At 37.2% G+C, this 23,970-nt stretch overlaps 1 protein-coding gene across 3 annotated transcripts in view; it reads right to left on the bottom strand.

The window, feature by feature from the left end:
* Positions 1–23,970, bottom strand: part of nbeal2 (neurobeachin-like 2) — an 81,880-nt gene that overhangs the window by 43,644 nt on the left and 14,266 nt on the right. The window contains exons 1-10 of one of the 3 annotated variants that reach the window (XM_079625105.1): positions 11,289–11,432; positions 9,427–9,515; positions 8,675–8,836; positions 8,382–8,463; positions 7,802–7,914; positions 6,786–6,868; positions 4,753–4,838; positions 4,301–4,613; positions 1,786–1,892; positions 1–87 (exon numbers count right to left, since the gene is read on the bottom strand). In XM_079625105.1, the coding sequence (XP_079481231.1) occupies positions 1–87; positions 1,786–1,892; positions 4,301–4,613; positions 4,753–4,838; positions 6,786–6,868; positions 7,802–7,914; positions 8,382–8,463; positions 8,675–8,836; positions 9,427–9,515; positions 11,289–11,318 (1,152 nt within the window). In that variant the 5' untranslated portion in view covers positions 11,319–11,432. Of the gene's footprint in view, positions 88–1,785; positions 1,893–4,300; positions 4,614–4,752; positions 4,839–6,785; positions 6,869–7,801; positions 7,915–8,381; positions 8,464–8,674; positions 8,837–9,426; positions 9,516–11,288; positions 11,433–23,970 lie in introns of those variants that run through there. The other 2 variants (XM_079625104.1, XM_079625106.1) reach the window with 2 other exon arrangements.

Here is a 23,970-nt window from a genome sequence, read left to right as displayed (position 1 = left end):
CTGCTCCACTTCAGCCTCTGTGAGCAAACGTGTAGTGAGGTCACATTGGCCCTCACACTCCACCATAAACCTGTTACTCTGATAGAGCTGCAGGACGGACGCACATTCACACGCGCACCGCCACAAACAAACACATGAACACAAGTGAGTCAGAGAAAAATAAGCAAGCAGAAATTAAACTTACTGATAGATCAAGCAAAAAGACCTGAAAAGGTAATAGATGAAAAAGAGAAGCTCTTCGCAATCCTCATTACACAACATAATGCTTAGTTACAACACACTCAAAAACCACCCAGCTTAGCCAAACCAACTGTGATCACATACAACCCAGTGACCCAGAACCTACATTTCATCACCTGACGGAAACAGAGGCTGCACTACAAATAATTTTTATTCGTCACTTTGACGCACTGGGTCGTAAACGGTCTGTCATGCTGTCAATTTTTATCTGTCTGTAAAATATTGTTGAGCTTGATGGGTCAAAGACAAATCTAGCTTAAATGCATGGTCCAAGTTCCTAGAATGGCAACATTTGTATTAATATTGGATTGAAAAATGTATACCATTTTCTAATATCAATTTATATAATATTCAAGAAAAGTATCGATTTTATGACTAAAAATTATAATGTGTAACCATCAAGTAAAAAGTAGAAACATAGTTTAAATGTACACATCTTAATCATTATTGCAAAAACATTTTTAAATGTAGTTTACGGTGAAAAGTATTTTTATGCTAATATCATGATTTGTTTTTTTAATAAATATTATATTTTAGTGAGTTGTACCACATGACTTTTACAACTACCTCAACTGAACTAACCTTGCCTTGTCAAAGGTCAAATTTGTCATTTGTATTTTAAGATACTTATTGACCTTGACACTCAGTCATTAGGGTTTGCAGGCATCGACTCTATGATATACTTTCCTCTTTATGTTATGTTTGCATAATGATTGCATCACCTGACTTTGATTTGGCAGACATATTTTTCAAATATTTATTTATTAAAATAGTTAAAAACGTGAAGCTTTTAATATTGGGACAGTTTGACATTATTTGGTAACACATTATTTTACAGTGTCCTTGTTAAACATGTAGTAACTTAAGTATAACTTATGCATAATTACATGCAACTAACCCTAAACCAAACCATCATCCTTACCCTAATCTTATAGTAAGTACATGTAGATAATTATTATTACTCAGTACTTAAATGTATAATTACACTGTAACATGGACACCTTAAATAAAGTGTAACTGTGAATTATAATTCAAAAACTAAAGCATGTTCAAATGTTCTAACTAATGTACGCATAAATTAAACCTTTATTGTATTTTTGGAAAAAATTTGTAGATCTAGACAAAAAAAAAATGCCATTGACCACACATATTTGTCTTATCAAGCACTGTGTTGCAGTTTTTATTCTGCTCACAAAATGTGAAAGAACAGCTTCAAATCCCTACTGACATCCTTTAGTGGGAAACTTTCTAAAGCAGGGAAAAACATACCTTAGAAATACCTTATGTAAAAATGATAGAAAGAATATATAAACCGTTCCTAAAATTTGATAAATGATGAAAACCTTTTAGTTAAAGCAACCTCTGGATAGCAAATCAGATTAGTTTATTCAAGGACAGGTGTCTGCTTGTTATCTTTCAGAAAAAAACACCGGCAGATTGCCACATTTCCCTTGTCAGCCAAGAGCATGGTTTGAATCCTCAGAGCTGGTATTGTGAAACGCTGCTGAAGATATCTCAGAGGGTTTAAGAAGGTAGCGTTCTTACCTTGCTGTTCTGGATGAGGCGGAGGATGTGCTCAAAACAGTTGTTAGTTAGAAAGATGGCCTGCAACACCGGCCGGTCTGAACACTGCAGGATCTCTGGGATAGCATCTGCAGGACAAAAACACAAGAACATTCAGTCTTTTTGACCTGTGCCCTCTGGACAGATAAACCTATGCCAGTTCAAGCACTGGGACGTCTGTATTATATGGAGAAGAGACTAAATGCAACCAAACAGCTGTTCAGTTTGGTTCAAATTCTCTATCGAAATTGTTTCCAGAGAACTGTCTACAATTACTCTGAACTTTTTCAAAAGAGAAGGAAGTTCACCACAAATATAATAAAAATGTTTAAACAACATCAAACATATCAGACACAGTGATCTGGGTTAAATATTTAGAATCAGAAGCACTACAATTTCCCATGTGTTATACAGTTTTGTCGAGTTGACATACTGTACAATCTCAACGATTGCAAAATACCAATAGTTTCATCATGACGTAATATCACATTACATGCCGAATACTATATACATATACATACTATACTCCACATACAACTATTCTAAGGCATTTTGCTATTTGTTTTAAAATGATAATAAACACAATATTTGTGTTTAAAAAATGTATGTTAATTATAATTTAACTAGTGAAGAAAGAAAAGGTGTTTTACCTTTTTAAAACGATTTGTCATGAAATGGGAACCTCCTACCATATAAAAACACTGGAAGCTTTAAATGAACACTTGAAACAAAGACTAAACCGAACTAACGAATTGATGACTGACCTAAGGTTATTGTGTCTTTACTTAAAGAAACTACAAGAAAGAAAAACTAAACAAAAATGTAATTGTCCCGATAAACACTTCAAGTTAACATTTGAAACCCAAAGACTAGTGGCATCATTTACTCACCCTTGCAAACATGTATGAAGTTATTTATTCTGTGGAAGCGCTGCTCGATTGTGGAAAAAATCCCGATCATGATTATTTTTAGTAATAATACTATTGAAATCAAGATTTTAACACAATTATTGGTGGGTGATATGATCAAAGTCTTATTTCAGATATCGGTACCAGTAAAATTTCACAATTACAGATACTTCAGCATAAACTTATACTAGGTTAATTAATGTAAAGTTCCTCAAAACAATTATAGAAGACAAGTAAACAGTCAGAAACTCATTAAGAACAAAAAAATATGAATTATAAACATAACTTGTAAACAAATAACAAAACAAATTAAATAAACAGTGCTTTAAGTTCAAGAAGATCAGTGGTATTTAGTTAAGTAATAGCTCATATAAATTGAATATAATCAAATGTAAAATAACTGCACAGTCTTCACTGTACATTAAATAAAGATTAATCCTAATAAAGCTACTTAAGTTATTCAATCAAGAGCAGTGGGTGATTTTCTCTGTATTTTGTTGTTTGATTATCATTAACGACACAAACAGCAGCAGGTTTATTAGGCTCATGGGCGTCGGAACCATTGCATATGGGTGGGACAAGACCCACCCACTTTTTAAGACCAATGATATTGGACCCACTCACTTTTACATTCAGCGCTGTCTGTGTCTCTTTTCAGAGCGCAGTCAGTCAAATCCATTCAACTTGAGGAATGCCCTAATGAATAAAACTCCATTTCGCTGAAATCGCTACATTAGGCTATATTTCTCAACGAGCCGCAACTGACGAAAATAACCGCCCGTTGTACCCTTCCAGTCAAATATTGCGTTGCAAACATCAATAACAGCAAAATACATGAAATGGCATTTACTCCAGTAACATTTTTCTCGGGGAGGACCCACCCACTTTTTTTGGGCTTCCGACGCCCATGATTAGGCTGCTGTCACTTTAAGAGCTGCACGTAATCAATATATTGATACACATCCTATTTTCTTCGAACTGTTTACATTCACTTAAGACGTTAACTACTGAGTTTACGTGAATACTCGCTAAAATGGCATTTTTGTGTGTATTTGACCGTTTAGGCCCACACCTAAAGCTCAAAGTATACTTTGCTTATCTGTGTTTGGCTCAGAATCAGAGTGCGCACACAGAAAAGTGTCTCTTTTACGGCTTGATGCACTTTTAATAACACTGTTTAATATCAAGCACGTCTCGCAGTTTAGCAAAGTACCTGCTTATTTAACTAATTTGTATGTTACGTTTTGGGGTTTTTAGGGAGGAGCGAAAGCGCACCCATGTGAAGGAAAGAAAGGTGCGCTGGACGGAATGCGGCAGCAGCACAATAATCGTTTTACCTTGATTATCTTGTTTTCATAATCGTTGGAAGCCAAAATCTAAAATTAAAAAAAAAAAAAAAAAAAAAAAAAAAAAAAAAATCGCACAGCCCTATTCTGCAGAACACAAAATAAGTCAATGGGGTGCAACTTTTTTTCTTTATCTTCCTTTGTGTTCCACAGAAGAAAATCACACAGGTTTGGAACGACATTAGGGAGAGTAAATGATGAAAAAAGTTAAAAGTTAAAGAGTGATGGCAAATATTCTCTTACTCAGCATATGTTCGAGAAGGATAATGAGGTTATCCTCCCAGGCCAGGATATCTCCCTGCTGGCTCTCTGGTGGCCGGTTCCAGTTGAGCAGCTGGAAGTAATTGTCCAGTACAGTCCGGATCTCCACCTGCCTATCGCATGGGCTGCTGGAGTGCAGAAGGTGGATCATTGTGGTCAGGCACCGCAGGGACATTCTGAGCAGCCGAGGGTCCCTGGGCTCTTGCGGGGATGAGGCAGGACAGAGGCACCAGGAACGCAGCACAGACATGAGGTCCTTCACAGCCTGGGGGGTGATGGAGAGAAGGCCGTTCCTCTGAAACACACACACACACCACATAAATGACAGCACGTAACAGACTCATGTAGTAAGGTATGTGATCGCAAAATCAGGGGGCTCTATGAAACCCCTCAGAAGATAATTCATGTAAACAGGGCCAAAGAGTCTAATTTACCTTGCACCCACTGATTACGGCTCCCTGTAGGTGCACCAGCTTCACCACGAGGGGCTCTGGGATTAGTTCACTCTCTTGTAGGTAGTCTGTGGGTGTAACCAGTCATTTAGTGACAAGAATCTTAAAGAAGTCATGACATGAGGAACTTCTTGGTTACTGATGTAACTCTCGATACATAGAGACATGTCATGTCAAAAAGACTGACAAATGAGGTCTCACTTGGGAGACCCAAACACCTCTGAGTTTTAGAAATACGGCCAATGAAAATAGCGAGTGGAATTTGCATGTCGAGCCACTCCCCGTACATATGGGTATATGAGATGGCGGATCAACTCATCAACTCATTCAGGTTCATGCTGAGGAGCCGAGACGAGGGCCCCAGCCATTCAGCTGTGATTCAGGGTTGTGGCAGGAGGGACATAATGGGACTTTGTCCCTCCATCAGGGAACAAGACGTTCCCTATCTTTCAGTCACATTCGACATTATGATGAAAAGATGCAGATGCTGGCAAGACCCCGCCCAAACGGTGAAGCTCAGCTTCATCTTCCTCTGCAGAGCAAAATAGCCCGCTCTCCGATGCAGCTATCGACATCTGATCCTCACCCGGAGTCCCGAATGACACGCAGGGACCCCCGTGAGAAGGATCTGCGTCATCACTCTGGAGTTCGACGGCACAAGACACTGCAGAGGAGCGAGAGGTCCGTGGGGACTGGCCCTCTGGAAACGCTCCCACTTTAACCCTCAGATCTCCCAGAGTGTTAACCATGGCCGTAGCGTGCATTGTGCAGAGACAGTGTGCGTGGTAACATCAGGTGGGACACTGATTGGGGCTCAGAGGTGAGACCCCATTTGTCAGTCTTTTCAACATAACATCAAATGTGTCAGACAGACATGGAATAAAATTTTCTTTGATCTTGAAAGTCATGTCATGAACCCTTTAAAACTGAGCATATTTTGTGCAATTGTCATTATTTTAATGTATGGCACAAAAACATATTTTGTTGAGGAGAAAGTTAATTAAAAAATTCAAATTTTTGTCATAATTTATTACTTATTATTTATGTCTTTCCAAACCTGTATTCATTTATTTTTTCCCTGGAACACAAAATATATTTTGAAAAATGTCTGTACATTTTGTCCATACGATTAAAGTCAATATTGTTTGACAGAATTTCATTTTTTTAGTGAACTATCCCTTAAAAAAGAATTTTCATAAAATGGGAACCACCTACCAACACTGGTTGGCAAAAAAGGAAATAATAAACACCAAAAAAAAAAGAAAAAAAAAGAAACAAACAAAAAGAAAAAGAAACGAAACAAACAAAAAGCAAAAAACGAAACAAAACACCAAAATGTGAACCTGGAGTGTTTTTTGTTTGTTTGTTTGTTTTAAGTTTTAAGTGAATTGTATCACAGTGTGGACCAAAAAACCTGATATGCGAGTTCATATGGCCAGCCTTCCTCTGGATTTATGACATGCAGAGTAGAATATCTAACAAACCTGATATAATCAATTACACCAACACATTATAAACACAATGATGATAAACCTTTTGGTGAAACACACCTTTTCAGCACAAGAAGCTATTTTACCTCGCCTTATGACCACAGGCCACTTGGACCCACTGTCTCTTGCCTACTAAACCAATATAGGTGTGGAAGTTGCTTCACAGAGCTTCTAATCACTTGGACAAAGCTTGTAACACTGTCAGGATCATGTTGTTTGTTTTGGCCATTGCCTGCAGGCTGCAACACAGTCCTGCTTCTCATGTGTGTTGATTTGTGCTGATGAGGAGACCGGTTGGAGTCCAGCCTCAAATCTAACGTCTTGATCCCATTCCTCTCTCTCTTTCCTATATCATCGGTCATGTACATTACATCAATAGTCTTTACAAGACTTAATTACTCAATAGTTCTTTACAAACAGCAAGCTATTTTGTCTCCTGTGAGGATGTGTGAGATTCTCCCAGGATGTGATAAAGCGAGTAAATGGGGTAAAGATTGTGTCAGAAGGCAGGAGTGGGTGACATACCGTGGAAGAGCAAAGGAAGCTCCTCTGGCAGAACAAGAGGGGAGAATTTATACTTGCTTCTCTCCAGCATACTGACCTCCTCCCTGAAAAACACATATCAAAGCTCTTTGTGGAAATACTTGACACATTCTTACTTATTACTCAAGCAATAAGCGACAGGACACTGCAATAAATCATCTTAAACAATAGAAGCATAGAATATTAAGACTTGTTATTTTTCTTTATTTTCTCAACTTTAGTGACAAGAATTTTTTCTAGTTTTAAACATAAATATGACAGAAAGTCATACATTATTCAATAATAATAATGAATGTCAGTACAATAATGTTATCATGTTGTAATACCATGGTATTTTGATACATACATCAAGTTCATTAATCTACTTATACACCATGGAATTGACATGAATTATGTTTATTTTTCTTGTTTTAAGCAAAAATCTCTTAAAGTGATAAACTATTCAATAATAATAATAATAGCAGTACAATTATGTTTTCAGGCTGTAATACCATGGTATTTTATACATTTCATATTCCATGGTACCATAATGGCTGTTTCCATAAGAATGTGGTAACACTGTAATACTTTACTACAGTACAAGGGACTACACAATTCTACTGCCAATTACCAAAGTATACTGTTTACGGAGGCCAAACCAGTGACTGTTTATAGAATTCAATGTATGTTTAGTCACTGTTATACAACCGCTTTTAACATCCAGTCCATTTGTAGAGCTGGAACTATACATTTTATAACGGATACTTTTCCATGAACTTCACCTTAGTGGAATGGGTAGAACAGAGACGCATCGGTGCTGTGAGGAGTTTATGCTTTGTGTAATTCAGACAGTTGAGCATAAGAACGCTTGAGAGCTGAGAGGTGAGGTCTGGGTGTGTTATTAACTGTTAAAGTGGAGCTGAAACAGAGCTTGCCGCTCTCAACGGCTCCTACGCATTCCTATTGAGGTTTAACACCCTGCCCAACTCACAAGACACACACACACAGCACACACTCACCCTGCCTGTCGTCTCCTCCACGTCTGATAAGGGTCAAAGAGATTTTCGCACAGCAGCAGGCCGTGTTGTACCACCGACTGTAAAGTGCTCTGATCATCTGGCTGCTTCTTCAGCTGTAACATACATTCATTCATACACATGCTTGACTGAGTCTTGTGAATGCACAAACCTAGCTTGTTATCACACAAACACTAGTAGAGGTCTTCTACCCAAAGCTTTCTGATTCAACCCTTTAGTTCAGAAACCTATGAAAGCACAGTAAACACATGTATAGTAATAACAATAGCTGCATGATATACAATTAAGTGGACAAAAGTATAATTGGTTTGTTTAGAATAAACAAAAAATGCAATACAAATTAAGTTTACTAGTTTTGATATCTAATACTAGAGTAACACTTTGCGGTGAAAAGTTTGCGGCTTTCTTCTATTGATAATAAGATAACGGATAGGTGACAAGAAAAAAGAAGAAGAGGAGGGGAATGGGATTAGGAAATGACGCAAACTAGACTCACATTTCCCACATGTATCAGCAGTGGTGCAAACCACTGTGAAACAGCTTCACAGACTTTTTGACTTACCTGAGACAAACAGAAGTTTAGGAGCTTGATTGTCTCAAACACAAACCCAGGGGTCTTTTCAGAGTCTATATTCTCCATATTCCTGCAGGCAGAGATTTCAAAAGGATTTGCATCAGCACTGGTATTATTGTACACTCAAGGAAGATCCACACCAAACTCGCAATTATGATAAACCGCTGCCTTGCGTTATCTCTGCTGTACGAAGATAGAAGCTTATCAACAGGCGTTTGAGCCACTGGGGCATTGTCGTAAAGAGAATGATGATGTTCCCTATGTGCTCCGTGGGAACTGACCTGCAGATGATGATGAAGAACTTGATGAGGAGCAGTGGGTGTGGAGCAGTGCTGTTCGTGTCCTGCCCTGACATGTGGAGGGCGCTGTGCCACAGCTGGGTGCTGAGGAACACCAGTACCTCCTTGGGGATGAGGGGAACATCGGCGCTCCATTCCTCCAGCCTGCAGACAAAAACATGTTTGTTTTGCTTTTTTTGCTTTGCTTTTTGTTTGTTTTTGTTTTTCTGTTGCTTTTCATTTTGCTTTGCTTTTTGTTTTGTTTTGATGAAGGATTTACATTAAGTAGACATAAAAAAAAGTCAAAGTACTGTTTGTTTTATTTAACTGAAGTCATTGAACATAAGCCTTGGTCATCCTTGTTTCATCTGCTGTTTTTAAAAAAGGTAGGCGAATGTCTTAGGCCATTTCATCACATTCCATAAACATATTTCCAGACAGCATACTTTTTTTTTCTTCGAAATTGTTAAATTAGTAGCCCTTGCTAAAATACAACACTGGGCTGGAATTGATCCATCATCTCCAACACCACAGCTGAATAAACTGTGTTAATCTTTAGATCACAGATCTGGTGTGTATAGGTACGTTTTCCAAAGATGGATTTTTGCAAACTCAGCAACCGTTAAACAAGCAATTAAACAAATATATAGACCGCTAAATACCATCATAGTCAGAGTTCCATCTGGACCTGACCACCTACAGATCAACTCCCTGTGACTGTGACATTTTGATAGGTCGGCATGTAACTGACTCACCGACGAGGCGCCGTCGACTGCACATCAATGATCTTCTCAAAAGACGCCACAAATGCCTCCAACCACTGCTGGAGGTAAACAACATCTTTCTGAAAGACAGAGAAAGAAAAAGGGAATGAGTAAGAGTCGGTAAAACATCTTTTGACAGGACAGCCCCATTGTCAGAGGAATGGGTTACGAAGAAACGCACACTTTTGGTAATCCAAACGTTTTGGAAAAACTCCCATAAGAAATGCATCTGATCAGGGTCAGGTGAACCCAAAACTAGCTTATTTGGTGTTTCCTTAAGACCAATGTCAGCTAGTACAATCAATAGTCTCTCAGGCAACCCAGCAAATAGTCCAAATGATGTAGTTTTGCACAGTAATAAGTCTTTGCACCACCAGGTTTCACTAAACCATGACTGGGCGCTATCTCCAAAATCAGAGCATGCACACCCTTGTGTTAACACAACAGGAAACTACGAAGTATGCAAACTTGTGCAATGTAACAGTGGATACTGTGAATTCTTAATGCAATCAATGCAGTGACACCCATGCTTTCGTTAATAGGACAAAAACAAGTAGTGTTCGCTAGTGACATTTTAGTCAGATGAAGAGCTGTGTTGCTCGAAACGTCACATTATAGCATTCTGGTGAGCCCAATATATATAATTTCCCTTTTTTTTCAGAGCAACAGTGAGTGTGCTGAGTTTTTGTATTTTTAAAAATACATTTTTAGGTCAAGCACCTGTATTTCAGATATTTTTGGATGCTGCATGCTTTCGATGTGTTTTCTTTTTTTTTCAAAAACAATTAGCACTTGCAATGTCTCCCATTCGACTGTTTGTGCAAATATAAAAGAGTAAATTGATTAAATATGGTTTGATAAAAATATTGAAGTCTTTACACTCTCAACAGGACATCTCTGTACCTTATTTATCCATGAAAGGTTCATAGTAGTACATTAAAGATACACATTGCAACTTTAAAGTAGTATGTACGCACCTTTATGGGGTAGATGGTACAGTGTTGTCCCAAAGTCATCTTTTTTTTCTGACAGTGTACATCACAACATTTGCCATTGCATATAACATTTATATGTAGTTGTATTGGGTTCCTTGATAAATAGATCTTATTATCAGCACCATTGCAACCTACTCTGCAAGAAATTCTCATTGTCTGCCTTCAAATCATATTGTTGTTAGAATTCCCTATTTTTTTTCACTTGTGAAGCATGAACAACTGGTGCATAAACCTTAAGTCATACCCTGCTATTCGATCTCATGAATCAATTAGAACTAAAACAGGAGACCAAGTTAAACAAATCGCATGTCCTGTCTGGGTAATTTAATGAGATGGTCTTTGTAGAACACTTCTTTAGCATGGCACTAGCAAAGGGAACGCATGAACTGATCGAATGACCTTAAATGCAATATAGGCAGAATGCAGTAGAATCGTAACTCTGACATTAAGTATTTCCAGTCATCATCAATGAATCAAATTAACTGCTGATATAATTCAAATTTTGATGGAGAGATCACAATAACATTTACTGTAAAGTTCTGTTGAGAATGAGTCACAAGCAAGAACATGTGTATCAAGACGAACAAACCCTTGCATGTGACTGTCACTTGAAAGCGGCTGGTGGAAAACATTTCAAAGAGCGAGGAGCAATGCTTAGCTTAAATGATGCGGCTTGATCCGCCCACTCATATAGGGGAAGTTGGGCTGTCAGCAGCTTCATAAAACACTCTCTGAAATGTACACACTCTGATAACAATATACAGGGGGCTTCTGGTATACTAAAGCAATGTGCACTACAGCAGAATGCAACGGTAAAATAACATTAAACTGCTCAAGGTGGAAAAAAATTAACTTTACCAATTGCTGTTCATTTAGGGGCCAGTCCATGTCTCATGGCAGGTGATGTGCGGTGGAGGGGCTCTTGTTACCCCGGTCTCTGCTGAGCCCCCACCAAGTTGGCTCTAAAACGTCCAGAATTTGTCCACTTGTAAGCCTCAGTATCAATCAGAATCCATCATGACGCCTCAGTTTAGACGTGCTGGCTTACTTCTCTGCTCTTTTCTGCTCTCTTGCTGTCTGTACTTCTGTCAAGCAACCAGGAAATGGCAAGTCACTTTAACTGAGCCACACTTCCTGTCTTCTCTCAGCTGGGCTTATCGTCACCATGTTCGCTTATCGTCACCATGTTAGCTTCCTTCTTTGCCGCTACCACAGCTTTATTGGAAGAGTGTGTATCACCTTGTCATGAACAACAAAGGGTAAGCTACGGTGTACCTGATGCAACCTTTAACAACATTTTTAATGAAAATTCTGTCTTTATTTACTCTCTTTCATGTTGTTCAAAACCTGTATGACTTTCTTCCATTAGAGGAACACGATGAGAAATTATGGATTGGGAATGCAGATTTTTATGTTTCGAAAAGGGCAAAAAAAAAAAAAGATTCAGCATAAAAGTCTCATAATAGTGATGTATACAACTTTAATGCACCAAAGTCCAAGTCTTCAACAGCGTCATGTTACAAACAGATTGAAATGTACGTTGTTATTCACTGATAATCTTCCTCTCCTTTGAGGTGTTAGTTGTTACGACCGAACTGCTATGAGAGTTGAACTTGAGAAAAAGATCACTCTTGATTCTTGAGCAAATCATTCACATTTGTTTTGTAAACTGGATCAATTGAGTTACTGAAAGACATCTGATTCACATAATTACTGCAGATTTCTAGATTTTTAGTAAATAACAACTTATTCTGTTATAATTTAACGGTTATTCTGTCATAATTTACTCACACTCATGACATTCCAAACCCATATGAATCGAGCGGTTTAATCAAAGAGGCATGAACAAATTATATATTGAACAGATTTAATTTAGTTTTTTTTTAATATCAACATATAAACGTTGATCAGCGGAACGGAAGCTTGCTTGACTTCCGAGAACCATTGACTTTTGTTCTCACACGTCAAGCACAGTTGATCATTGTTTACATGTGAATAAAAGCCAAAATTAAATCTGTGCATCATATCAAATGTCAAGTCAAGTCAAGTCAAGAATATTTGTATAGCGCTTTTCACAATACAGATTGTATCAAAGCAGCTTCACAGTATTAAAATAAAATAATAATAAAACGTCCATGTTTGGTAATGCTAATCAATAGTAATATTGATTGATTCATTAAATTGAATATCCCCATGTCTGTATCCCCATCCCCAAATGATCATGTCTCTTCAGAAGAATCGCTCAAACCATATGGATTTCTTCTACGGTCTCTTTATGAACTTTTTAAAGCATCAAAGTTTTTCAATGGAGGGTTCGAAAATCTCTTAAGGATTCAATAAAAATATCTTCATTTGAATTTCGAAGATGAACAAACGTCTGGAACGATTGTGAGGGTGTGGGACTGTGAGAAACAGCCCGAAATTTCATCATCAAATTAATCAAATGACTTCAGAGGATTTAGTATACAGTGGAGAAGTTATTATGTCATTGTGGAGCTTACCAGTTCTCATTCACTTTTATTAAAATACATTGTTCATTTACAGCAACAAATTCATTGTAAATCATCATGCTACCTAAGGGTGATTCACAAAAACGTTGTGACACTGTAAATTAAACTGAATTCTTTCTATAGACCTTGACAGAGTTGAAAGCCCAGTTGTTCAACAGAGAATCCTCTCATTTCGGCATAGACTCTGGTTTAGTGTTGTAATGGTATGCATTCATCCCACAAAAGTCAAAAAGATTTAGAGTGGCTTTCAAGTAATTGCTGAAGGGAAACCTGAAGATTGAGCGACGATATATCACTGATTCTGTCATCGGTATGAATCAATAGTCAGGTGGAAATGGCATGCCTTGACTTGATCAGATGCATAAACCAACGCACTGACATCTGCAGAGGAAAGGGAACCCTAAAATTAAACTCTTAAAGCAATGACACGGAACTGCAGTTGAGCTGGTATTGACTCACTCTGCCGATTGATCACTTGATCCTAACTAAGTGTCGAGCTTAACAGGGGGAAATGCCAACAGGGTGTCTCTGTGGACCCAGTGTTGCCTACTGTTTATATCATCAGCCTTAATGAGTTTTCCATTTTAAGCTCTGGCACAATTGAATCCAGTAAATTAGTTTTTGAACTTGACATAGATTTCATTTATTGAGAATAGCAATTTACAAGACCATTTTGGACACTTTTCTGAAAAAAAAAAAAGTTCACTGTAAAAATGTATATATATATATACTACATATATGATCAATAAGTCATGGCAATGTATGTTTTTCCATTACTTTAACTCAAAATAATTTAACCAATTTCAACATAAAAAGTTAAAAAATATTTAAAAAATTAGGGGAAAATGTTTTGCAGTGTTCTTAACATTATTTGCCACTAGCAGATCAAATATGTGAGAATAACTATATTTATGTACAGAGGTTGGGTGGTCTTATAACCGCTGTTACTCAACTAGATAATCCGTCAGGGTTGCTTAATTTCAACAGAATTAAAATGGCACTTCCTCAAACTAACTGTCAAAAATAACAACAGACAACATGCTAAATCTTTTTAATTGATAATGGGAAATGAAAATGTGTCATGCAGATCTCAGAACTGAAACTATTGTGAAACCATTGTATATTCATATTCACATCCATATATGGAAAACACTCTTACTTACACAAGGCATACCTGCCAACAAAAATGAGCTACACTAAATACTTTCTACATAAAACTTTAACTATTTCTTACATGTTTCATGAATAAGGTACAAAACTTGAACAAACTCAACAAAAGTCAGCATTATGGAAACTAAAATTTGGTCGAAATACATTTTAGATAATGTGTGATTATTATTTTTGGCACGTAATAGTAAATTAAAAAAACATTTTATTTAACATTTTAAAAATTATGTATGTACATTTTTGAAGATAAGTAATAGAACTTGTATGTGTTTGATTATTTTTATTACAACAATTCTTACATTTATATGCCAGTGGCAGTTAATATTAAGGAACACTGCAAAAGAAAAATGATTTGGTTACAGAATGGAAATTATTTATGTCTTCCAGTCTAATCCTGGGTGTCATAATTTTAGCTAATGGTCCATTTTTTTCAGTTTTTGGTAATAAAAACACATTTTATGTTGAAACTTTGACGTTGTGTGATGTTAATTTTTTGATATAGTCAAGAAAGTTAAAACCGCTGAGGTGGAACAGACCAAAGTCCACAATTCAAGGGGTTGGATGGAGACATTTGATGAGTTTAAAATGAAATGCTTTTCATGTGAGGTTAATTCCATGTTAAGACAAAATTGTATCAAATTGGTCTCTTTAATGACTACCCTATTCATGGAAACTAATTGCTATTCATTTCCCTTTTCCATAAATCTGATAATTGTCTTGTGATGATTCGAGGAGAGTTAGTTAAATTCAGGTCAGTTCTTGAATGGTATATTTGAGTTCAGTGGTATTCTCTGAAGATGGCAGATCACAGATGAGCCATTCTGTTTGAGATTCCTTGCGGCTCTCAGCGCCTGCAGCTGCTCAGTGGACACAAAGAGAGTTTTTCACCGGGTTTCTATTAATTATTCTCAATGTCAGTAAACACAGGCCTCAGGACACATGTGAAAAAGACTTTTCACGAGAAAACACATTTAAAATACTTAAAAATTCAACCATTTTCATGATTATTTAAGACAACTAAAGACCAACTAAAAAGGCTTGACCAGTCGCACCATGTACTGTGTGGCTTCCATACAAACAGCCCACACCGCCACCAACGGCCACAAGCCTCACCCACTATAGCAACAGGATAATGTCTTTTAAACATAACCCTAAAAGAAGGAAACAATCACTTCCTCTTCTTAGTTATGGGGGATCAAAATTATTATAGAATAAATAAATAGTAGCTTCATGACATACCATTGAACAAAGTGTAGCTGAATTACTGTTCATGATTAGCCTTCGTCCAGATGATTAAAGCTGTTAAATGAGTCAAAGAGGGTTAAAAATAGTTGAACAGTCCCACGGGGAAGTCTCGGAAAGTACTGGAGCTCCTTGACAGCAGCGGCCTGGACTTATCCCTCCACCTGGGTTTTTTTTTAAGTCTTTCTCTAAAAAGCAGTGTGGATTGCCCTGCAGCATTGAAAATGTTACTGCACCTCTATTGAACTGATTTTTTACCATGCCAATTTTGGTTTTGTGGGGGAAAAAATGTAACAAATAAAAATAAGATAAGGAAAATAAGAAGTCAGCGTTTAGCTAAATGTTACATTGTCTCAACATTTAGATATGATAGCATCAAGGCCATACTTTAAAAGCAACAAATTCACTCAGCTCTCAATTCCCTGCTACATCTCTTTAACCACCTAGAGATCCTGGTTTCAGTTAGGTATAATAATAATTGTAGTATCACTTCCAAAACCAAAGTCATATTAAAAATGTGTCTTCTGCTTACAGTATAATAAGTATGTTTAAATCAAATGTGTGTGGTGATCAAGTATGTGTTTAAGGTTGTAAATAGTGTCAATTGTTTTTAACACATTGCTAACATGTATTATCCCATTGCTATATTTCTAGCATGTTTTAGCATATAGCATGTATTAACATTGCTATCATGTTTTAGCCATTGATGTACAGTATATATACATACGTAGATTCCTTATCATTAGTGGCTGTTTCTAAGGGCCACTATATGCAAATCTGTAAACACTTGAGACGAGACCAAGTGTTTGCCTGCAACCATATATAGCTGGTATAGTCTTTAGCAGATATAAACTACCGATTTCTTGTCATCATGATTGGCAGATACCGATCCTGATCATTTAAACATTATATAAGTGATATGTAACCTCTCTTTTGACTGTCACTGTTAACCCTTTATGATTTTCTAATGATAAGTGGTGGCATACTTAAATGTAATGGCTTATAACTCAATCAATCAATCAATCAATAAAACAAGGCATCATCCAGTGCATGGTTCATCATTTGATAGAAAACCTTTCAAATTTGAAAGAAAATAGATTTTGATTACGTTTGGAGGATCTTATGTTACTGCTGAGAAAACCCTAGAAATGTTATGAAATTTATTAATGTATTTTGTTATTATTCATGCTTGACATGATGACTATTAGAAAGTATATATGACAGGTCATAAAATCAAGTTTGGGCTGGTTCACAATCATGTCAACTGGGCCAATTGTTGTGTTGGTATCTCAGAGCAATCAAAAGTTACGACATTTGGAACCATGGTAAACTTTTTTATCAAAAGTCCAAAAACCTCTCCAAACAAATTATCAAATGTTTTAGCGCACGTATAAACTACAAGTGTGAATGCCACAAAGCATAAAATATTTATAATAACATAAAAAGTAACAAGTAATAAGATCCTGATTGATGATCTTCCTGTTTCAGCTTTGCACTTCTATTCTATGGCGCACGCACGGTAAATCAAGACCTGTCAATCTGAGCGATCGATCCAGTGACAGTCCAATCTTTACAATTCGTCCCTACCCTACCGACCATACCTGAGACCCAGATTCCATTGGTATAACATTTTAAAATGACGTTAGAAAACACTGCATCATGATCGCGATGAGTTTGGATCCCGGAAGACCTAGCTTTAGCAAAGCAGAATCACTCCGTGAGAACTTTCTCAAGATCTTCGCATCATGTTATGTTGTGTGTGGACTTGTTTAAATTGACTTTTTTTTTTTTAAAGATGTGCGATTTACTATGGTTTACTAATGTTTCGCGAAGCAGAACGTGGCGCAAAAGCCTCATCTGTATACTATTTACATATGCGTCAGCGGCGACATTTTGAGGTTTTATATCATTAAAGCTGCAGTCTGTAACTTTTGGCGCTCTGGTGGTTCATAAACAGAACTGCATGCGTCTTGCAGAAGAACATTGTAGCCGGAGCTCCTTCTCTCTGTTTGTCTATGACGAGTCAAGCAGGTACTGGGCTACTCCGCAGTAGTACAACCCGACCAGTCTAAAATAGTCTATAGAATAGAATCTAAAATAGAATGTAAACACTTATTATAGGTTCTAGTGATTCAGACAAAAACACAGATTGGAAATTGGATTAATTATGTACTCGCTTATTATATACATTTTGAAGGAAAAAAAAGTAAACTTATAAAGGCTATTGTTCACGTGGGTCTATTTTTATTACCACAAAAAATATCCGATTACTTGATTAATCGTCAAAATAATCAAACGATTATATTACCATAAATGAAACCGTGTCTAGCAGCCTACTAATGGAACAGAACTACAAAACCTGCTCTCCTGTTTCATATTTTCTGGTCACAGGAAAAGCCTATAACTACTGTCTGTAGCAAACAAGCAAAGCAGATACATGTAGATTCATAGATTTACATAAAAAGAATGATTAGATCTCCCAATAAAACACCATGCAGTTGAGTAATAAAGAATGTCTTGCAACATAAAACAAATCCACTGTACAAAAACAATAACACTGACACATCAATGCAAAAGCCTGAAGTCAAGGCTTAGATCACAGCTTTCTGGTATATCCAGACAGTCTGCTTGTGTGCACATCCTCAGCCACTTTAAGCGGGTGATGAAGTCAGTGGCTGCGTCAATGACTCAAACAAAATATGTGTGAAGGTCAAAAAATGCATTACAAAATCAGGAAGTAGCTAACTTTTGTATGTATCTTTTTGATTAATCTGCTGTTCAAAGTACAGGTTGTAGCTCTTTCCTGTAACTTGCACTGTGAAATTGGGTTTGGATTTGGCAGAGCAGAGTCATTCTCATGTCTGTGACGATACTTTTTTTTCTTAAAGGTGAACTATGCAGGTTTTTTACCTTAACCAAACAGCTTTGGAGTCATTGGAATGGTTATATTACTTCTTTCGGGTTGAATGGTGGTCGTTTCGCACCCCCTTATCGCCTGTGAACGGGAAAAACACACTTGCAACTTTGAGCCGGCGGGCTGCCGGCCGCAGCGTCAGGAAGTATCGCGTGATATCGGGTCTCGCGATGTAAAGAATTGCTTTATGGCAAAAAGAAATCTGCTAAAATTCTATCATTATTGCGCTCCCTCATGCTGTTCGAACCCGAATGAAGAAGACGCTTTAAAGAATGTCCCGTCTGCTTTGATGTCGTTGATCTACTAGCCTCTGGTATCTGAGAGTCGCCAACAAGTTTTTCGACAGTGTTGTCAAATATCTATTCTGAAGCTGTAGGGGGAGCTCTATAGAGAAACCTGCGAGCAAAAAGCGAGAATACAGCGAAGCAATAGGCTCTATGCACGATCGCTTCCGCGTTTTGTCTCAGCCCGCCCAGTTACATCCGGTGCTGCGTCAGAAGCCGTTTTTGCATTAGGTGAAGATAATGGCAAATGGCACTCGCTGTTTACAAGAACTTCCTGCGGTTAACATGAATGATGTTAACAATATTATGAGGCAGTTAGCTGTCACACCTAAGAGTGAGAAAGAGAAGGGCTTTAAATTATATATTTCGAGCTACATCGACAACTTTGAGGGTGAGTATTCTCTTTATATCATGCGGAATCCGACTAGCGAATCAGTGTCTAAAATCATTGTCTCAGTTTCTGAGAAAATTTATTTTATTAAAGTTTCGACGCTAGTACACTTCGCTATAGAACACACTATGCGGAAGTAAAGACGCTGGCTGAGATTCTACCGGAAATACGTCAGCAGCGTTCGTGCATAGAGCCTATTCCCGAAACTGCATAGCCCTGCTTTAAATAAGTAAAGTAAAATGTTGGTACCAATGTACCTTTGATGTATTATTATGCATCTTAAGGTACAAAGGTGTACCTTTTGAAAGGGTACGGCCCCAGTGACAGCTTTTGTGCCTTTTTTTCTGAGATTGTATGAAAAAAACTGGCAATTCAATTTATCAGCAAAACTCTTCAAAGTTATGTAATTGATTGTTTAGAACTGCATCCATCAAGTGGATGGCCTGGATACACAATGCTCTTTAAAAAACAGGATTTGGATCCATAGATGCCAATAAAGAACCTTTATTTTTAAGAGTGAATGTTAAATTAGTTCTTTGGGCATTTTGCTCTAGAAAGGAAAAGCCCTGTTGAATAACTTTAAGTATCTATTAAAGTATTGAACTATCCAGCACAAAGTCTTTTTAGATGTGCTTTTATGAAGTTGCTCTTTGTTGGCTCCACCACACTGGGGAATCCGAGGGCCGTTTCTCATTGCTTGCAGGAATGTGAGGGAATAAATCAAACGAGAGCTAAAATTCTTTTTAGTGGCTCGCATGCACAACGCTGGCATTTTACACCAGATTAAGGTCAAATAATGGCACCTATACACAAACATTTGTCTTAAACGTGACGTAAATCTCAAAAACTTGACTTACTGGTACATGACAATGGTACACAATGGCAGTTGAAAGAATTGAGGTGGGTTATGTCTTTTCACCGCTGCCTACACAACAACTCTCAGCCTATTGTGACAATATACTAAAATCTATTCAGATTAACAAGCAGGTAGAACAAGTCTGTAAAAACATAGACACCTGTCAAGCAAGCCTCCTCCTAGGAGGAACAAGTGTGAGGAGCAACCAACAAATGAATTTTTTAAGTAATATAACATAATATGCATAAGATTGATGTAACTGTGAGGGAGTCCAGAAGGTCTGTACTTCATGTTGATGGTGACTTAGAATCGGTGAAAAAGTCGATGACGTTCTATCAGTGGTCATCATTTACTCATCCTCATCTGAACCCTGTATTATTTTTTTCTTCTGTGAAAAACAACATGCACACACACGTGCGCACACACACAAAGTATGACATTGGAAGATGTAAATGACAATATGCATGTTATTTTTCTGGGAGTGTTTCTTCCATTGTAGAAATGAGAAAACTATTTCAAATACAGATCCAGACAACTAGCTCAAACTCATTTGTACATCATCCTCCATGAAGGTCTTCCAAATATCAGATGCTCATAGAATGTACAGTGTCAACCCTCAAAAATCACAACAAACAAACAAAAGCGTGTTATTTTCCAAACCCTCTTCCTCAATTGGGCTTCAGCTGAACTGAACTGGTGTGATGATGTGTACCATGTGTTTGTCAACTCAAAAACAGGTTGTTCTGGGAGGTTACAAATGGTAGCAACCATGACAGGAAGTGGTTATCACATCAGTGTTGTCCTCTGAACAGCACACTCAAGAGGAAGTGGTCTGACAGAGAGGCAGCATTGCTCTAACAGCCAAATTAAAAAAGGCTGGCACCACATTACAATACAGCAAGATCATCAGAATGACATGACATTAAACTTAGCTGTTCTTCACATATTGTGTGCCTCTGATGGGGAAGGAGTATTCAGTTCTAAAGTCATGCAGCCACATGCATTCGTATTATGAAATCACAGACTCACATGTGATGAAGACTCCTGTCATCATAACAGCCAAAAGCTGTTTAATTCTACATGGAGTGGGTCACCTCATGGGGGCGGCCATCTTGAGATCACATGATTCACTGTATCTTGGTGCCCTTGGTAATTCTGTACATCCTCACTGAATGCATTAATTGTGTCAGACTGCAAATGGTACACTTCTACAGCAGCAAACATTTCATGTAATAAAGCCACCTAGTGGCTACATCCACACCACTCGGTATCAGTACGTCCAAAATGAGTGTCATATTGATCAGAGCCAGAATAAAAATATTACTAAATACATAATTTACAATTAAAAACAATTACAGTAGATATTTTCTTTCATATTGTGATGTACATCTGAAAGTATTGGGGAGAATGTTGGATGGGGACTTGGTTCTACGCATCAATTATTGATTAGCTTTTGAGATGTGTGCGTTGAACTCAATAAAGCCAGAAGAAAGCAAGCTTGCTGGGATGGGGTTTTCACCAGAAGATCCAGGTATGATATTTTAATAAAAATTGATGAATTTGTTTTGAGTTTGATTGTTTGAAAATTGTTTGGGTGAATATTAATTTCATGCCGATTTTAAACTAACAGCCAGACTTTGATATAACATGTAATTGCAAATTATACAAATTTAAAAGAAAATATATATATATATATATATATATATAAATAAATATAGCTGCAAGCAGCGATTACGGGCCCAAGCCGGTGGCACCGCCACCCCGGTGCCTTTAGTTGCACTAAAGGCACCGGGGTGGCGGTGCCACCGGCTTGGGCCCTCCATCGCTGCTTGCAGCTATATTTATTTATATATATATATATATATATATATAAAACCGCCACCCCGGTGCCTTTAGGGTTCCTGTGCACAATGGGCAATAACGTAACTCCGCTTTGATTGTCCAGAAGAAGTCTGCTTTAGAGCTTGCATCAGTGTGGGTTCTGCAAAAGTGCGCATCGAGGGCACATATCAACCACAAAGTATGCGTGAGCACCCTTCTGAAACCTAAAATGAAAAATTAGACACCCTACAGTCTCATGGACTTAACGGACACATGAAATCAGCAGCCATTGTAAGTACACAACACCAAAAATTCATATGAAGTGTGGTATATATATATATATATATTACCTTTTTTAAGGGACAAGACAAAGAATTTGACTTGCCTGACCTGATTAGAACAGTGAAAAAAATAAAAAATAAAAATAATCACTAAAACGAGAATTGTTCTGATTTTATTATGATACTCAAAATATTCCACAACAAATCCTTTAAATGTATTGATATTCAGAACAGAACAAGAATTAAAAAAATAACAATAAAATATAATTTATTTATTTCGATTTTGTATTTTTATTTAATGACTATTATTTATTTAGAGCAGGTACAGCTAGTGTGCGATGCTTTTGCTATTTCAGAGGAAAAAAACACATTTTATTTAAAAAATGCTTTTCAATTAAATCAGATGTTCAAGCTTTGTTTTCGTTTTATTATTTTGTTTGTTTTAAACTTTGTTCAATTTATATTGTTAATCATTTGACACTAACCAAATGCATAAAGTATCATTTTAACTTTTAAAAAACTATTAACATTTGTTCATAGTACATTGTCTGTCTTTTGTTAATAGGACAAAACATTGTTATTATATTTTATAATATTTTATATATATATATATATATATATATATATATATATATATATATATATATATATATATATATATATATATATATATATTAAATAAACATTTGTAATGAAATCGTTAAAAAAAAAATATATCAGCATTGTTTTAAACTTTGAAACACAGAAGTAGCGCAATGTCTGGCCACGCCCACTTCTGGCATCAGACTTTTAGGCTGGCGCTGTCGTGATCACACTGATATGACGTATGGTTCTGGGGTTCTGCAGTTGGTTACTATTGGGGCTCCCGCGCCGCCTCCTTTTCACAACCTGAGGGAACCGTCTCCGGAATATTAACCTCACTCCCAGAAGTCCAATTCCCATCATTCATGCCTCTTACCTGGGACTGATTGCACGCACGCACACGCACACACACACACACACACACACACACACACCCGCGCACACACGCACACGTACACTGTTTAAAAACAAGAAATATTTATCCAACCTCGTTTAAAACAGTCTGTCGGTGCCATCTTTTGGACATTCATCATATTGCATTGGTTTTAATTTCTAGTCCTCAAACAGAGCAGTAGCCTAATCCGTTTATTTTTAAGTTATTGATTAAAAAAGAAACATCAAATGCATTTTTAGTCATAGTATTATTTTATACAGAAATACATTATTTGTAATTCAGATGAGAATAATTTTAAGGAAAACAAATATATTGATCTGAAATATAGCACGTGTTTTTGTAAAATAAATTCAAGCAATAGTCTACCCGCCCCCGAAATGGCGCTAATTTTAAAATTAAACTAAAAAAGCTCACGGCTGCACAGGCATTCATAACGGTGCGCGTCCAACGCGAGGAGTGAGCAGAACAGAGCGAACGTTTTTTAGTTAATTTCTACTTTCATAGGAATTCATTCGAGCGCACTGCAAGCGCCACCATAATCATACTTTCACTTTTATATTAGCGATTTAAAAGCCCTCGCTGGTGTCACACGTTGGTTAACCGGTGGGAAAAATATACAGATATTCAAATATACAGATATATTAAATATATCATCGCGCTCCACCGTCGATTTGATGTGTGTGTGTGTGTTAAAATAATTTAGTTCAGTTAGAGAACGGGCACTAACCTACAATTAAAACCTGAACGTGTCCGCTTAATAAATCGTGAGCTGAATGAGAGTCGCAGCAAAGATCAGCACAAGGAGTCCAATTTCATTAATCATGGGTGGACAGCTGACTGAAAAGATGATGACGGAATATTGAACACGCAATTCAAGCAATCCCACCCCCGAAATGGCGCTATGTTTAAAATGAAACTAAATGCTCACGGCTACACGGGTAATAACGCGTTCACGGCGAGGAACGAGCAGAACCATTTTTTTACAGTCTATGAGCAGAACAGAGTGAATGTGTTTTAGTTCATTCCTACTGGACGTCCAGTAGGCTACTACTTTGGCTTTTAAGTTAGCGATTTAAAAGCCCCCGCTTTAATCACACA

This window comes from Phoxinus phoxinus, assembly GCF_949152265.1.
Source record: "Phoxinus phoxinus genome assembly, chromosome: 10".
NCBI lineage: Eukaryota > Metazoa > Chordata > Actinopteri > Cypriniformes > Leuciscidae > Phoxinus > Phoxinus phoxinus.
Note: the sequence above shows the minus strand (reverse complement) of the source record. Positions and strands in the feature narration are given on the sequence as shown.